Here is a 17,643-nt window from a genome sequence, read left to right as displayed (position 1 = left end):
AAATAAAGAACAAGCATCTTTCTTAGAATTTGCCAGATATATTTTAATAAGTTACAAAAGAGTGTTTGTTTAAATGTACCTGTTTTTTTTTCTTCTCCTTTTTAATACATTGAACCTTTTAACAGTTTATCAACTGTGTACATAAAAATGAAAAAACAGATACAGTTTAAATAAATGACGTCCTTCCTATTACATGTAACCAAACATGTAAGGTTTGTTACTGGTAAGACTACTAAAGTTGTAAAAACAAAATTTAAAAAAAGAACAAAAAAGCTTTGGCTATTAAAATTTAAAAGTGATATTACAAACAGTGGGGTGAAAACCACTAGTGGCATTTGTAAGAACTTGTCAGACAAAGTTGACATCATCCAAGTTAAAAAATAAACGCAAAAGGCTAAAACTAGCTTCTGCTATTTTGTTCCTTTTAGAACATGTCTTAGCTGCCAGTACAGCTATCTAACGCGCCATGTGTGTACATATATTTACCCAGATTTATACACAAATCATTAGAAAATAACCTACTTGTAACAGATTAAAACACTCTCTCTCACAGTGGGGACAACACTGCTCCATCGGTATTCACATCGAGCTAAGTGCACTGGATTGTTTTCAGTGTTGTGATTCCAATTCTATGCACTAATTTAATGACTCATACCCGACTTTTTGGCATTAAAGCAAACATCCATAGTAAGTTTGTAGAAACTTTGTACAATATATATAGATATATATATCTATATATATATATATATATATATATATATATATATATATATATATAAAAAACAATTGCACAGTTTTATAGAAATTATAAATATGGTGCCGAGTGTTGTGAGCAAGTGATTACAAGATTTGAAGTGTCTGCAGTGGTTTAAGTGCGTCTTGTTGGTCTTCTGAGAATTAAATCAACAGTTGGAAGACGGCTTGCTTTTTTGGACTAATATGGAACTCGTTCACCTTTGACCACAGTTTATATTGACTCTCGAAGCCCAGGACTTTTCACTCAGACGAAATGAGCCTCTCTGTGTTCTACCTCTTGAAGGCGCCTGGGCCTCAGTCTCTGGTACACAGGTTTCGTCTGGTTTTGACCCATTTCTTCAGGACTGGAGCTGGGAGAATGAGACATGGCTGCCTGGTCGACTTCCTCAAGAGGTTCATCAACAGAAACTTCTATCTCAATTCCTAGTTCCTCCTCTTCCTCATCCTCCTCATCGTCGTCATCCTCCTCCTCTTCTTCTTCATCATCATCCTCCTCTGCGCTGTTCGCTAGCTTACAGTTCTGCTGCCCTTTAGCTTTGCTCCCTGAGGGAGGCTTGTAGAAAGTTCCTGGCGGAGGCTGAAGAGTCCTCGGCGCTCTAAAAACTGTCGCAATCGTGTTGTTCCTTGACACGTTCTCCTCCCTCTTTAAAGTCCTGCTGGGTCGCACCGCCACTGTGTAAGGTCTGTTAGGGTAGATGGTGCTGATGGTGCTCCCCGCCGTCCCGTGGTTTAAGGAGGCTGGCACAGAAGCCGACAAGCCGCTGGCGTCCAGCGCGGATCCCTCCGACGGAGAGCTGGCCGCCAGTCTGGCGGCTCTGGACGCCACGTCGTACTTGTACTGTTTGTCCCACGTTCTCCGTAGCGTCTGCGTGTCGATGAAGGTGCTCCGGTAATGCGCGCCCGCTCGCAGTTTGGAGCTCTCCGTCTCGTCCACCTCTTCGATGGACTGGCTGCAGCCGCCTCCCTTCTTGTTCTCCCAGTTGGCGCTGTTCCGGGTGTTGTTCTCGTCCACCTGGCCCCGGCCGAGAACCCGCTCGGCCGGCATGCTCATCGGCCGGGAAACCAGTTTGTTGCGAGGGTGTCGAAGCAGAACCCTGCTGACCGTGACGTACTGCGAGCGGCACAGACCCTTCTCGCTGGGTTTTGCGATCTCAGGGACGCTCGATGACAACATCCCATTTAGGGTCTCCGAGTCCACCTCGTCGCCTTTGAACACAGATCAAAAGTGTGCATATATTACAAATCCAGATGGGCTTTAAAGGAATGCTTTTTATTAAGATGAACACTGACCAGGTTCAAAGTCATTTCCATCGAGGGCTGGCATGGCCTCCTGAACCTCAGCTAATAAGTGCGAAGATGGTATTATGGAGGAATGTCTCTTAAACACCTTTGAGCTCTGCTGTAAAAATTAGAAAATAAATGTTAACTGACAAGTAGATGCTTTAGTAAACTGGTCAAAAGGGTGGAAATTGACAAGTTCTCACCTCCTTGATGTCTCCCAGTGACTTTGAGTGCCTGCTCAGCTGCTCCTTCTCCTGCTGGCTGAGGCGAGAGTGAGAATCCGCCTCTGTGGGTGAGGTGAGACGCAGAGGGCTGAGGGGGGTGTCAAAGATCATCTGGTAGTGTCGGATGAGGAGCTCCACCATGAGTGCCTGGTATGGGTAATCCACCAGAGAGGAAAGGGAGACGTCGGCGTCTGCCTGCCTCGGCTTGATCAGCGTTGGGCCGAAGATGATCCCGAGGTTGCTAGCTGTCATCTTGTTTTCCTCCGAACACTCGGTCACCCTTAAAAGGAAGCAAAGGAGATGAGAGTCTGAGGGTGGATTCACATCAGACCTGTTTAGTCCGCTTCAATCAAACTCTACTTCTTTTGTCTAGGAAGTCTGGTTCATTTGGGGAGGTCTGAATGTAATTGAACTCTGATAAGGATCAAAATGGCGAACTCTGGTCTCAATTTGGCTGAAGTGAATCTGCATGTGAAGGCCAAGTGGACCAGAGACCCCTTGGTGGGGCAATCTGGTTAAATGCAACCAAACCAAATGGTCAAGTCTATTGCTACTGGAAGAAATGGCTTGTGGTCTTTTGCCAAAGACGAAAGAGAAATCCTACATCAGCTAAAATTTGGCACCACTTCATTTTGTTTTGCATTTCGTGAAGAATGAAGTTACGCTCAGTGTCTTCTTCAGAGGTTTTCATTTTGTTTCCTAGTACAGGCAAGCCGGGCAACAGGCTTTTCAAAGGGTTTGGTTTGTTTGAAGTAGCGTGAAAACGAACTACACCAACTGAAAATGTAACAAATGCTGCAATTTTGGTCCCCAATCGAACAGATTCTTGCAAACTATCAGGTGTGAAAACACCCTGAGAAGTGGATCAATACCCATGTTAAAGCAATGTTTGGAGAAGTTCCTTCCCTCTGTACCTGTGAAGATGCTCTATGAGGAACTGTAGTGTCTTGTAATGCGCTGGAGGCAGCTGTCTCAGCAGATCTTTGATTTTGAACAACACCCTGTTGAGCTCCACGCTGACCAGGGACGCTGTAGCGGCGCCAGGATTGAGCCGCTGGGCTTCGAGTTCTTCCACGATGATGCGCTGGCTTTCCTTCGCCAAACCAATGAAGTCGTTGTAGTAACGGAACAAGATGAGCGGCTCTGGAAGCTGGAGAGCACAAAGTGCAAAAGAAGCACCAAACTTGATAAGAAAGTCCTGCTTTTTGGGTTTTTTAATTAGGACTCAAACACTAAGAGAAAGCAGCCTACCTGTCTCAGGTACAACTTGAGCACGTTGCTAATGTCGTGGGGGTAGAGCTCAGACAGCTCCACCAGGTCTTTGCCGTTCTCAAACGCCTGGCACAGCTTCTCCACCCGGGACTTGGCACCGTTCACGCGGTAGATCCCCTTCAGAGCACAAAAGAAAAAAAAAAAAAAAAGCTTTCAGCACAGGAAACTGCGATGGCCTTTTCTGACTCACAAAGGAGAAACCGGGGCCACCGACTCTAAAAGGCCACGCAACCTGAAAACTGTTTGGTTAACTTTTAAATCGAGGCGTGTCACGGCTTTGTAGGCAGGCTTTACAGTGGAATAACAATACCTTGATGTTGAGCGCCCTGTTCTCGATTTCAGATGTGCATTTCCGGATGATGAAGGGAATGCCGTCGGGAGTGTTCTTGGCCGCTAGCGTGAAGTCGATGCCGAACAGGTGAAGCCTCCCCTGGAGCTTCTTATGGCCACACTGGATGGCCAGCGTTTCCAGGCACTTCTTGTGGCAGGCCAATGAACACTGCAAACACAGCAACGGGCAATTTAAGCAAAACAGAATAAAACAAAACAACTCAAAAGCAGACCGCAGATTAAAAAAAATAATAATAAAAAATGGTAGGCCAAGTACATTTCAATACAAAGACACACTAAAGTGCCAAAAGAAACATTCTTCTAGTGAAAAGGGAATACAGAACAGGAAGTGCGTAAATCTGCAGACACAAATAGAACTCCGAGAAATATTTCCTGGGAACTTCAGATTAGGCCAAGACATCCTTGCGACCAGCAGTATGGGACTCCCAACATGCTGCCACAGGAATACTTATGCCAGCTTCCTGTCAATATGTCAACCGGCATTACATAATCTATCTTTTTCCAGTGACTCCTTTATTTGCCTTCCTCAGTGTATCTAATAAATATGGACAGAAACTTGATCTAAAGTCAACAGAAGAGGGAGGCTGCACAGGGATGATGGAGAGGACTCTTCAGAAGACAAACAAAGCCTCTTCAGTTTCCTCCTGTCTGATCCCCCCTTAGTTTGGTCTCCGAGGAGAGAATGTGACCATTTTCAACATTTTTTCTTTTATTCCCTCTCATTCAAGGGTTTTGATTAAGGGGGGTAGAAGTGGCGTTTTTCCTTTTTTTTTTTTTCCCTTCAGTTTTTGTTTCAAATTTTTGCTCCCGTGGGTGATAAAGAAGCTGTTGTGTGACTTTGGCAGGCTTTTTCTTGACGTTTGAATGCAGTGAGCTGGAGTTACTAAAAAGGTCTGAACACTAAAGGTTTTGGCCTGGATCGGGTTTCTCGTTCTGTTCATTAAAGAAAAAAAAAAGAATCAAATAAAGCAAGGAATGCGAGTTTTACCTCCTCACACTCGGCTCCGTGAAACACCACCAGGCTGTCGCATTCTCTGCATTTGGAGGGCGCGCGGAGCTTCCTTAGCTTGTGGGTCTGAGCTGCTTTGGACATCTGGGTGTTTCTGAACGGCCCCGGGGAGCTGGCCGTCTCTATCATCATCTCACTTAAACCTGCCAATGAGAAGGGGAAAGTAAGCTTTAAACATGATCGTAGAGAGGAACAGATTAGGGGAAAAAATAAAAATAAAATAAATCACACAGCAAGGGTAAAATAACTCCAAATGACCAGGAAGTAGAAAAGTTCTGGTTCGACTCACCGTTATCCAGTGGTGAGGGAGGCTCTCGATCGTCCAGGTCATCAGCAGACGACATGGTTCCCGTAGAGGGAGTTCTTGGCAACCTTCTCTTGAAATCCCCTGAACAACAAGGCAGAACACACACATCATCTTATCCGTTCCTGCTGCACAGGGTGAAACATCCTATGGAAGAGCTGATGATTTAATGCAGCATGTGAAAAGGTGTCAGATTCCTAAACGTGGCAGCTGATTGTTAGTGATTGCCATCCACAGCGGCTGATTAATGGTCACCTGTAGGATTGTTTTATTAACGCTGCTTGGCTTCTGAAGAACCTGATGAGGGGGCTAATCGGAGATAAATTCGCACATTGTTCACACTTTCACGATGGTCAATGGGGCGGCACAAATCCTCAATCTGTAACCGGCGATAATGCAAACGGTGGACCAACTTCCACCAATCAGGAGAGGTTATTTCTCCCCAAACAGTTTATTTTTATTTTAAATGACAAAGGGTGCATAGAAAAAAATAAATAAAGGATCATGATTTTTTTTATTCATGTTTTCTGAGTAAAACTTTTCACTGCAACTACAGTTGCAAGACTTTTAGGGTTTGTGTCCACCAGCTTTGGGCATCTAGAGATTGCACTGTGAACGTAGGCTTTTAAATGTTACGGCAAATTCTCAACTGGATTTAGGTCTTGACTTTGACTAGGCCTGTTCATTGTTGATTCAGTTTCAGTTTACCTCCACATGCAGGATTTTGCATGCAGGTCAAAAACAATCCCAATCTGACCCAACTCCGCTTGTTGTGGTCTTCATGATACCGTTTGTTCACCCATGTTCTCCAACAACATGCTGACATATTACACGCATATGTTAAGATTTTTTTGTTTGTTTTTATAATCGAAGGATTTTTTTTGTTGTTTATTTTGGAGATAAGCAACATCAAAATTTGTGTTTCAAGAACAACTGAAAGTTATCATTTCTCAATTATTCCCTCCTTTGTGTTGCTCTGACACATAAACCCCAACAAGGCACGTTGAAGTTTGTGATGTAAACGTGACAAAAAGTGACACGATGCACCAGTACACCTCAAGTACAGTGGCATAGCAACATGGAAAACATAAACCCCATTCAACACACGTTTTTATGGTGGTACGCACTGTATTAGAGTTGCATAACATTCACAGTGTGCGGTTGCTAAGCCTCCTGGTTGTGAGAGAACATGCCAGCGACGTTGGGTGAACATCAAGATCACTCAAACAAAAATGTCAGACGCCCCGGGGCAATTAAAAAACCCACTATATCTTCTGTTTCTAGCTGCCATCTCAGCACACATTCACGTTCTTTGGCAAACTTTCTATAAAGCCTTTCAAAATAATAAACAGTGATTTATTGCCTCAGTCGCTCAGTGTGATAGCAAGTGATTTAAATATAAAATCAGGGTGTAACATGCATGTTGTGAGTTCAGACAACACTGGGTGGGGAAGGAGTGAAGAGGTGCAAGTCTAATATACCTGGACTTGCAGTGGGCGAGTCCATGGAGCGCGATTCACTGCTCCCTCCGGCGCTTTCCGAGTCACTGCACATCCCACCGCCCTGATTGGCTGAACCCCAGGGGCGGAAGGGACCCTGAATTCGAAGTGCTGTGAAAGAAAGGGGAATCCAAACATGAGTAAAAAAAACGTTTGCACCCATCTACCTTCATAAACGCTCTCCAATGCCAACATTTGCAACAAATGAAGTGGAATTTCTCAATATTTATAGTAAACGTTGGGAGTTCATTAATCACTGATACTCATATCTGTAAAGGTCGTCCTGTACTTTCTGCCACTGAAAGAACAGCTCTGATTCAGAATGTCATCATAAGATCTATGAGGGTTATTTATTACATATAAGACTTTTTAAGACCTGTTAAAGGCCATTATGGATAACATTTAAGACCTAAATTATGATAAGGATGTACAAAAGAAAAGCAAGGAGCCAAAACTAAAATTTCTGGGGCCTTTTGTGGCTCTTGGCAACAACTTTCTGCTTCTCATATGCCTGTGGCTCTCTAGCTGGCTGCTAATGGCTTGTTTGTTTGCTTGTTAGCTAGCAAGAAAGCATTAGCAGCCTGTTACTGATAGTCTCAACTGCCTTCAATCACAGAACTCATTGAGTGAAGATGTCAACACGAGTCAACGCAAACTTTTGACTGATAGAAAAATTCCGTCAGAAAAATAAATGCATACAATCTGAGATTAAAGTCTCCATGACAAAATTTAATACCTGTGATTAGTATATTTAAAGCCAACTTACATTTCAAAGTAGATGGACTGAAAAGAAGATCACAAGCTTGTAATTTAAGCAGAATGGATTTATATAGAAAGGATAAACTCCTTCTTGCCAGTAGTATGGTAATTAATAAGGAAAGGTTTCATACACAAAAAATAAAAATCCTAAGTTCTGGCCCAAATTGCACAGTTTCCCTCCATTTGTTTTCCTATAAATGTCTAATTAACCCACTGAGGCGAATCTACCTTGTATATCGGTGCCACCATTGGAGCGTCTCTCTGCGATCTTGGCGTGGTGGGAGTTGCTGTGACCGTCCACGTCTTCTCCACCCACCACGTCGGAGGTGACGGATGTCTGCGACAGGTTGCTGTGGGAGGAGTGGCTCCCACTCAGTGAGCGCTTGTTTGAAGGCAACCTGAAGACACAAAAAAAACACGGAAGCAAATGAGCCAAAACTCAGGACTGAGACGCTGAATTATAATTAGATTAATAAATACGGGCATTAAGCTCCTAATTATGCTAGTAAATTCCATCAGCGGTGACAGGATCCCTGACTAATCCTGATATCATGAGATCAGGACACCAAACACAAATAAACTACTGCATAATGATGACTAACTGACTCCTGCACATCAACAAACGATGCTCTCCATTGTTAACCAAAAGTGTCCCACAATTCATCACTAAGTAGGTCAGCGCTCGCTCTATATTTAAGCTTTTGGGGAGCAGTGTTGTGGGTGAATGCGAGCGTGGGTGTGTGTATGTGCCAAAGTTTCATTTCCTCTCTCCCAAGCTGAACTCTTTTGATCAGAGGGATCAGAGTCGGGGGGGCTGGGAGAAAACTAAGTGAGAACAAAGCGCTCTCTTATTCCCATCCGTCTGGTATGTGCATGGGTGTGTGTAAGAGATCACAAACCTATGTCAACAATACCCTTTCTGATTTTTTTTTTTTTGGTAGTTTTTCCCCCTAAAAACACTTCAGAGAGATGACCAACGTCAATTACCCAAATTAGCGGGACAGCTAATCTTAGCAAAGTGGGAGCTGAAAATCATAGAAGTTGAGGTGAACTGACGGGAAGCTGCTTTGACCGCTGACCGCAATCGTTTCCACAGGAAGCAGCCCGCCGCCCCAATCGCATTACTCTTTCCAAAACAATCTCCATGAGGTCCGGCGTATATTTATCACAGAGGGTGTGAAAACACGCCCAGCTGATGGGACCAAAATTACATCCCGAAATTCGTAGGACTCGCTTGTTTTTTAATCAAAAGAATTGTGAACATTGTGGGGAGACAATTAACTTCTATCCAGTAATGTCTGCATAGTGGAGTGTAGCTGCTGGAGCCCTGTGTGGGAGTCTTTGAAGGATGAAACAATTAATCAGATAAATCGCCATGAATCAATTATTGAAATAACAAGTCAACTAATTTCATAATCGATTAATCGCTAACTAGAGTGTAAAAATGAATTATTTTACAAAAAATATGTGGATTTTTCATCTAAGATCAAATAAAAAACTTTTAAACATGATCTACACAAAATTCAAGTGGCATACTTTTTTCAAAAACAGCATCTTTTGTTATCCATTTATTAAACAGTTGTAGAAAGAGCTTAGCATGTTGATGCAGATGCATCCTATTCTACAAATGATCAAATATAGGAATCCTGTATGTTACTGCATGTATGCAATAAAATGTTCTTATTATATTATATTCTCATTTTAAAAACTAACTGAATAATTTATTTTCATCTCTTAATGTATTTCTATTATTGTACAAAAAAAGGTTTGAATAATAATAAAAAATGTACCAATTTTTTTATCCGATTAATCGATAACTAAAACAACATTGTGCAGCAGCCCTGTTGGAAGCCATAATCTGTCTGATATTCATGCATCTCACCAGGCGTTGGGGGTGATGGGCGAATCCAGCGAGTGCGACTCCACGCGGGGCCCGTTGGTCGGCAGGCTCCGGACGAACTCGATGTAACGCTGGCCCGGCTCGTACTGCTTGGCGTTCTCACACAGGCTCTGGTGGTTGACGGGTAAAGACACAACCTGGGCCTGCTGCAGCTGGAACCAGTTGACGGTCACCTGCAACGGTGAAATCGTGCGCTGCTTGGTCTCTCCGTTTCCATCTACGCCTCATGTGTGAACATTACAGACGTGAACTTACGGCCTTGAGGGTGAGGTCGCACTGGGAGACCATTTCTCTGATCTGAGTGATGATCTCGCTCTTGGTGTTGGCCAGGTCCACTCTCTTCACGCTCACGTCGATCTGGCAAGTTTTGCAGTGCTCCCTGGCCTCCTCGGCCTGAAAAAGTGAGGATCCAAAACAACTTAAACATGAGGGACACTCGGAAGGAAGAAAATAAATAAAAAAACTGGAGGATGCGCTCTACCTTCTGCAGGGCCTCCTCCTCCAGCCTGCGCCTCTTTTCCAGCTGTTTGGCTGCAGCTGTGCCTCCTCCTCCTCCTCCTGCAGTCTGCTCCTCCTCCAGGCGGCTGGTGCTCACCTTGGCTTTCTCGTACTCTTCCTGCCGCTGGGCCTGCAGCAGCCGGGCTTTCCTCAGAGCGCTGTCTGCCTCTTGCTGGAGACAAAAATAGAAAAAAAAAAAGAGGTAATTAATGGGCAGAAACATTACTGAGAAATTACTACAATAAACATCAAAGATGCAAATCTTCCAGTGTCTACCGGTCTGATTTTTAATTCAGAATTGAGTTTTTCTATTTTAATGGTTTACTGTTTAAAATTATTTGACTGACAAGAGGAAAAGACTGCAAAGGAATAGAACGTTTAATTAAAAAATTGAATCCCATCAGGTCATATTTAGACAAAATTGGGGTTTGTGTATCAAATTCGGTAACTCTAATTACCAGCATTAGGTTAGCTTAGCTGCTTGGGTTGTTCTTAAATATAAATATATAAAAAAATCTATTGAAAATGTATGAGGTGGGCGAATGGCAAAGATGCATTTTAAAAGTTTATTTATTTATTTTTTAAATTTGAATCTCTTCAGAATTCGCAGCATGAGGAATTGTGATTCTCTATAGAATCAATTTAAATAAGCAAGCACTCATTTTACATCTGATGATTTTAGTTTGACCACTGTTTGACTATTTTGCAGTAGTAAATACATTTTTTTTATATAGTTTATTTATTTGGACTCATTCATAGATTTATTTATGGATTAAGATGTGTGTGCTTATTACTTTATTTATTTTACATTTAGTTATATTTAAATTACTTACAATGTCACGCTTATTTCTATACATTTTATAAATTGTACATTGCTTAAGGTCATATTTGTATTTACTAGTATTTAACAGTTTGGATGGAGTAGCTCGTCAACAAATAAATAATTTCCCCTTAAGGATCACTAAAGTACGTTCTTTTCTATTCTAAATTAACGTTGCTAAGCAGAACTGACCACTCACCATTTTCTTTTGCTCTCTCTGCCACTGCTCTTTGACCTCTCTTCGTAGTTTGTCCAGCTCATTCTTTCTACCCAGGAGAGGCTGAAAACACAGACACACCGTCTTTAAGATCTCGTTTCAATCCTACTTAAAAAAAAATAAAAAAATAAAAAAAATAAAAAATGAAGCCGCAGTTGGTTTCATGGCTTACCTGCACAAATTTGTTGCTTTGGAGTATTGCTGCGGTTTGAAGTACCAGCTGGCTGTATTCGATGTCGTTTTTGAAAGCGGCCATGTACGTCTCACGGAACGGCATGAACTCCTTAGAGGTGGGAGGGGAAAAATTCCTGAACGTCAGCGCTTGCAATTAGTCTGATACAGGAATGAGCTGTGGCATTTTTTTTCCTCCTTTTCCTCACCTGCTGACTCGCGAGAGTCTTGGCGGTTTCGGCCATCTTGGCGTAACTTTTGGCACACTCGACATCTGCAAGTAAAAGGAGAACATTTCCAGCTCGTTTCTGAACGCCGCTTTTGTTATTGTGCTGATCGATGGTACTTTACGGTCTGTCCTGTACAGTGCGAATGTGAGCTTTGTGCGTTCAGCTGAAAGCATTCATTAACTCGTCAAACAAACAAAAGATCTCACACTACAAACTCAAACCCTGAGTTAGGTAATATCGTCAAACAAACCCGCAGTAAAGCCCCTCATTCAGAATCTCTTTAAATCTTTTTGTTTGGACATAAAACCAGTAATAAAGCTGAGCAAACAGTGGTGACTATAGCAAAATCTTGGAACTGGAGTTCAGTTAGCATTAAAGGAAAAAACAAACGAAAACACAACAATGCTGAGAATATAATTAAGCAAACACTGAACCAACAATGAAGCGTTTTCTGACAGATTTTGAATTTCCTCTGATTTCATTTAAAAGTGAAGTTTATTTGAGCATTTCAGCAACAAGACAGTTTATACCGTAAAAACATTATATATATATATATATATATATATATATATATATATATATATATATATATATATATATATATATATATATATATATATATATATATATATATATATATATATATATATAAAAAACATTATGAAACAAGTAGTAAACATTACATATGTCAAATGCCATCTTCAAAACCGTCAGGCAATTATTATGAATCAAAGGAAGCTCTAAACAGGTGGATTTTTAGTCAGTGTTTCAGCTGTTTTGTAGTTTTCAGGAAGTTTGTTCCAGATTTGTGGTGCACAGAAGCTGAATGCTGCTTCTCCATGTTTGGTTCTGGTTCAGAGCAGACCAGAACCAGAAGACCTGAGAGGTCTGGAGGGTTGATACAACAGCAGCAGATTTTAACGCACTGTGTTGCTAAGCTGTTCAGTCATTAATAAACTAGCAGAAGTATTTTAAAGTCTATTCTCTGAGCTACAGGGAGCCAGTGTAGGGACTTTAGAAACTTTACAAAAGAGCATTAGTCCTTCAACCCTGGAAATGTTTTTCAGATGATAGAAGTCCGACTTTGTTACCGTCTTTAAGTGGCTCTGAATGTTCAGGTCCGAGTCCATCACTACACCCAGATTCCAGGCCTGATTACTAGTTTCTAGCTGTAATAAATGAAGCTGTGCGCTGACTCTAGATCGTTCCTCTTTGGGTTCAAAAGTTATATCTTCAGTTCGGTTTTTGTTTAGCTGGAGAATGTTGTGGCACATCCTTGAAATCAGAGGAAATTAGTTTGATCTGAGCATCTGTTCAGTGCATGGATCACCCGGTGACATCATAATGTAGAGCTGCGCATCATCTGCGTAGCTATGAAGTAAAAACAGCAAACTTTGACTCTTGTTCCTGCAGTAACGACTTCAACAAAGAGAACGGTTGCCTTCAGTGCTTACAGATGGTGTGTGGTAAGAAAATAATATGACTTCCGAGTTCGTAACCTGCCAATCACTAGTCAGGATGAGTCACTGCCCAATTTCTTTCACCAGCTGATTCCTCTGACCGTCTCAAAGTAAAAGACCAACACTTTGAGGAAAATCTCTTTAGTCCTTGCGAGAAACTGCTCTCAATGCTTTCCTGTCGTACAGTCTTGTTCACCGAAGCCTTTAGGAGCACAACTACAAATATATGAGTGGTCCAACTCACCCACGCTGATCCTCTTCTCCACCCATGCCAGGAGTTCCTTGGTGTACTTAGACCATGCCTTGGCGTAGAGCAGCACAGACTCCACTCCGCTGTCCTGCCGCTGCAGCGTCTTGTCCACCTCTTCAGGCCGAACCGGCGGAGACGGCCCTGTGGTTGCGAAGGAAATCCAACAAAAAGCTTTGTAAGAGGTGGGCTCTGCCATGACCGATGGAGGCTCTACAAACCGGAACCTGCTGGATGTGCCACGTGCACGATCACAACGCCATATCCAGGAAGAGCTCAGTCTGACCTTGACTACTAGCAATATGGGCTAATACCGTCAAGGCTAACCAACACTGACAGCAGAAGTATTATGTCAGTAAGGTGATTGTCTATTACCTACTTGATCCTTCAGACAAAGCAGGCAATGGAAAAAAAAAAAAAAAAAGCTCCACAAAATAAGAACCAGCTCCACCTAAATACTGATTTACACATCATTTACGTGTAAGTTTTTTTCTTCTTGCCTCTCAATGTGAGAAGATTAGTTTTCATCCAGACCCTTTCACACAGCGGGCGCAGAGAGTACAGTAGCTGTGTGTTCAAGCCGTCTTACCTGGCGGATCATCTTTCTCAGGACCGGATCCTCCAGATTCCACAGAGAGGTTCTCAGAAGACTGAAAAACACACAAAATGCCTTTATTAAAAAAAAGAAAAATAACAATAATACAAAGAAGGGAGGAAAGGAAGTGCTTCCTCCTTGAAAAACAGAATGCTCCAGTAACATGCATGGTACAGTCCTTATCAGAGAGACAACTTCCTCCTTAGACCACTTTTACAGTAAAACGTCCAGCAGGAAAACAACAATTTATCACCAGGGGAGGATGCTTAAGGCGACTGTGTCAGCCGACGAGGGCTTGGTTCACCTTTGAACTCTGAACTCTGCTGGCTAATCTTTCATATTCGGTTTCAGTAAGCTACATCCTGCTGTGAAAACTCCGCAGGACATGAGCCATTTGTTTTTATTTTAGGTGCATTAATAGAAGGCGGCGACTTCTAACACAAGGCCACCTGTCCTACTTTCCTTACCCTGCTTCTCTTGGTCAGGGGGAGCCCCAACACTGATCCATTCTCTACATCTCCCATAAGGAAGTCAGACACTCTGGAAGAGGAAACACAAAAATAAAAGCAAGATTAGCCGAGGAAAGAGACAAGAATTATAAAAAATAAAATAAAATAAGTGCATTTGTCATCTATCAATAAAGCTTATGTTCCTTTTGTTTCTGAAAGAAAAGACAGAAACTCCCAAAACTACGTTAAAAATGCAAAGTGATGTGATTATTTGTTCTATGTTAAAACAACTCAAAACTGACCAGCAGATTCTGATTAGGAATGATTCAGGTTTTTTCACCAAGGACAACAACACATAAGAAATTTTAAAAAATGTGGCGGGTTTCTCGACTGGAGTAATGGTTTGGAATCCAAAGTAAAATAACAAAAAATACAAAATTAATCAATTTTAAACACCATTAAGAATCATGCTGTTGTTCAGTGACTGGAAATTCTTGCCAATGGATTGGCGAATGTCTAATGTCTAAAATGAACTGATCCACTTTTTTTTCCACTTCTGATACCATTGTCCGAAGCTTAGTCTTGGCCGATACCGATCAGATATAGAAAAATGGTGCTGAATCGACTACTTTTTTTTTTTTTACAACACAGCCATAAATGTGTTGATTTACAATTGTATTTTATAACTCTGCACCAGTACAGCACACTTAAATACACCAACTGCTTCACAAGCTCGGTCAAACATGTAAAAACAACTTTAATTTGTTCAGCCAGTGCAATTAAGAGTATATGTGAAACGTAATGTGAAAATGAACAATAAAGAAACTGAAAGTGACAAAAACAATAGGTTGACTTTCTTGGTTAAACATGTAAAAAATAAACTGCAACAAACCTTCTTTCAAATGGTTCGGAAAGAGCAATTAGAAATTCTAAATGTAAATTAAATAAAGCACGACATCGCTCAGAATACAAATCATAGAATTAGACTGAATAGATCTGCTTTTATGGATTGGCAACATTGCTAGAATTAGAAGGTTTTAATATCAAGACAGATACAGATATTCATATCAGATCTACTTTAAATTACTCGTAATCACTGCAGGTATGAGTTGAAGCAATTTCAACTCATACCTGAGTTGAAATTGCTTTTCAACTCAGCAATTTGTGCGTTTGCACCTGATTCAAGTCAGGTGCAAACGCACCAAAAGTGCATAAATAAGTGGTAAAAAGACAAAATGACTTGAATCTATTAAAAAAAAAAAAAAAAAAGAACAATAACCTTGTTACAATAACTGTTTCTACAATGGTTGCCCAACACCGACATCGTACTTACACATTGCCAAAGGTGAACGCCAAAGTGTCGATAGCGGTGTAGATCTCCCCAAAAAGCTTCTGCTTGTTCTCCTCGTTCACCTCATTGAAGTTCACTCCTGGTAACATGTAATAAAGAGAGACTGAGTCAGGTTTTGGCAGGATACTGAACTGATGAATGCTGTGTGCCTCCTTTGTTCGAGGCATCAGCTCCATGGTATGATTCATCGTCATCCTGTTGGTGATGTCAAACATGGCGCTAATGAAACGTTCTGGAGTCACGGTGCACTCCTCAAGAACCTGAAGTTCCTGGCAATCTGTTTACGTGCTGAGATTTGAAAAATCCGAAAATCACCCAGTACCCTCCCCTCTGGAAGCGTCCAAAAACAACTTTGGCAGTCTGTAGAGATAAGCAGGGGACTGCAAGTGTGTATATTTTGCTGTAATCTGGCCAAGCAGTAGTTTCCTGCTGCGAGTCTAAACACGGTGATGACTGAGGACAGAATGAAGGTGGGGGAGGGAAAGCGGCGCAAATACAGCTGTAATCAGTCTCCACAATAAACTTCCTGTTCTGACTTAGAAGAAAGAAAATAACCCCCCAAAAAAAGATGGTCGAAAAGCAGAGAAAATGTGCAACAATAAATCAGTGATGTCACGGAGCGCGCGCTCTCTGCTGCCTCCGTCGTTTCCTCGGTCCTTCCCTTCCACTGGAACAATGAAGATTTCTAGAGTTCAAAGGCCGAGAAAGGAGAAAGCTTTCTGGAAATGCAACCTTATTGTCGATGAACAGAGACATTCTTATTTTTGATTTTTAGTTTTCTGGTTTGCTTGTTTTATTGGAATGTAAAACGAGGGAAAAATACCTTCAATAGTTTTGTCATCTATTGGGGAGGCCAACAAAAATGGTTAACGATTTCCTTCATGTCTGATCAAACTAATGTAACACGCCCTGTAAAGATTTCCAAATGAGACAAAGCATTCTCCGTTGTATGTCCCGATTCTTTGTAGAAACTTCTTAAATTAAACGTAAAAAAAAAAAACCACGACCCACCTTAACAGGATTTTCCAGGCCTCGTTCTAACCGTAATAAGCCTCATTGATTCCAGCAACAAGTCCTATATGTAAACGCTTCAGAACCACCTTAAAAATCCCACATTTCCAAATCTTTTAAGGAACGTGAAGATGACAACAAAAACAGATCCATTGAGGAAAAAAAAAGAAAAAGATGGTATTGTCTTTGAGTAGGCCACAGGTGACGGTCGAGGCAACAATGACTTCAACAGGTTCCGTTGTCCTTGGGAAGCTTCTTGGCAATCCTGGAGCAGCTACTGTGGCCACCTCCAATGAAAAGGACACAACTCCTGGGTCGCTGAATGTCCTCCTCTCCTGTCCCACCCCTAACCTCCCCCCCACTCAACAGGACATCCTGAGGCTTGCTGGAATACAATGCCACTACTTGCTCAGGCCCCAACCAACGGTCCAAATGTGGAAGTTACATCATCTGGGAAAAATGGTATTGTTTGCATGGAAAACGCACAACACCGTCGAAGCAACTCGTCAGCAGCAAAGACCTGTCCGACATTCGGCGACCGGAGACCGCTTTGGGATCCCGCGGAACTTAAAAGGAAGCCGAGGTAGAGCAGTAAACGACTTCATTCCAAGAATCATGGGAGGAATTCTGTACTTCATCTTATGTTGAGTCAAAATTACTTTCTTAGAAAGTTGAAACTGAATAAAATTTGATACAACTTCATCATATCTTTCTTTTTTTTTACCTGAAAAGCTTTGAGATTTGGTTCTAAAATGTATTGACATGTGGACAGTTAGTAGCACATCATTACTAAGAGGACAGCAGGGTGGGGCTTGGAGGGTCAGGAAGTGAGCAATTCTGACCACCTAGTGGCAGAAGATCCCCAGAATTAGTCACTAAAAGCTTTAATGTGTACATTGCACGCAGATTATTGTGGAAACTTGTTTAGGAGTTTGTTCTGGTGTGTTGTTAATCAGTCTTAACAACAAGGACATTTGGAATATTTTTTTTCAAAACAGCTAAATCATGCACTTCCTGATTTTCAGTTTCAAGACTCTGTACTCTCCAGATTTTTAAAAGACTTATCTGTTTTGGTTTTATTGCCCAAAACTAGGCTGCATTCAAAGATAAAGAGCAGGAAATGACATGTTTATAAGCTTCACCCCATCACCCACTCAAAAATGTTATAGTCTTAATCAGATCCTTCAATTGTGCTTTAGTAAAGCATAAGAAAATCAATCATTATTTTGGGCTGAAGTT

The 17,643-nt window shown here is 41.7% G+C and overlaps 1 protein-coding gene across 2 annotated transcripts in view; it reads right to left on the bottom strand.

Moving 5' to 3' along the window:
- Positions 1 to 18: 18 nt before the first annotated feature.
- Positions 19 to 17,643, bottom strand: part of arhgap29a (Rho GTPase activating protein 29a) — a 35,762-nt gene continuing 18,137 nt past the window's right edge. The window contains exons 1-21 of one of the 2 annotated variants that reach the window (XM_014981409.2): positions 16,405 to 16,751; positions 15,376 to 15,472; positions 14,061 to 14,133; positions 13,588 to 13,648; positions 12,996 to 13,142; positions 11,271 to 11,335; positions 11,063 to 11,173; positions 10,873 to 10,953; positions 9,837 to 10,025; positions 9,611 to 9,748; positions 9,338 to 9,528; positions 7,684 to 7,853; positions 6,679 to 6,807; positions 5,183 to 5,281; positions 4,873 to 5,036; positions 3,844 to 4,032; positions 3,513 to 3,650; positions 3,176 to 3,411; positions 2,241 to 2,541; positions 2,047 to 2,155; positions 19 to 1,962 (exon numbers count right to left, since the gene is read on the bottom strand). In XM_014981409.2, coding sequence (XP_014836895.2) covers positions 1,001 to 1,962; positions 2,047 to 2,155; positions 2,241 to 2,541; positions 3,176 to 3,411; positions 3,513 to 3,650; positions 3,844 to 4,032; positions 4,873 to 5,036; positions 5,183 to 5,281; positions 6,679 to 6,807; positions 7,684 to 7,853; positions 9,338 to 9,528; positions 9,611 to 9,748; positions 9,837 to 10,025; positions 10,873 to 10,953; positions 11,063 to 11,173; positions 11,271 to 11,335; positions 12,996 to 13,142; positions 13,588 to 13,648; positions 14,061 to 14,117 — 3,537 coding nt within the window. In that variant the 5' untranslated portion in view covers positions 14,118 to 14,133; positions 15,376 to 15,472; positions 16,405 to 16,751 and the 3' untranslated portion in view covers positions 19 to 1,000. Of the gene's footprint in view, positions 1,963 to 2,046; positions 2,156 to 2,240; positions 2,542 to 3,175; positions 3,412 to 3,512; positions 3,651 to 3,843; positions 4,033 to 4,872; positions 5,037 to 5,182; positions 5,282 to 6,678; positions 6,808 to 7,683; positions 7,854 to 9,337; positions 9,529 to 9,610; positions 9,749 to 9,836; positions 10,026 to 10,872; positions 10,954 to 11,062; positions 11,174 to 11,270; positions 11,336 to 12,995; positions 13,143 to 13,587; positions 13,649 to 14,060; positions 14,134 to 15,375; positions 15,473 to 16,404; positions 16,752 to 17,643 lie in introns of those variants that run through there. The other variant, XM_014981408.2, reaches the window with a different exon arrangement.

Source organism: Poecilia mexicana, unplaced genomic scaffold (genome assembly GCF_051168715.1).
Source record: "Poecilia mexicana isolate PSO_F unplaced genomic scaffold, ASM5116871v1 scaffold_20, whole genome shotgun sequence".
NCBI lineage: Eukaryota > Metazoa > Chordata > Actinopteri > Cyprinodontiformes > Poeciliidae > Poecilia > Poecilia mexicana.
The sequence above is the reverse complement of the archived record's forward strand: the minus strand, read 5'-3'. Positions and strand labels throughout refer to the sequence as shown.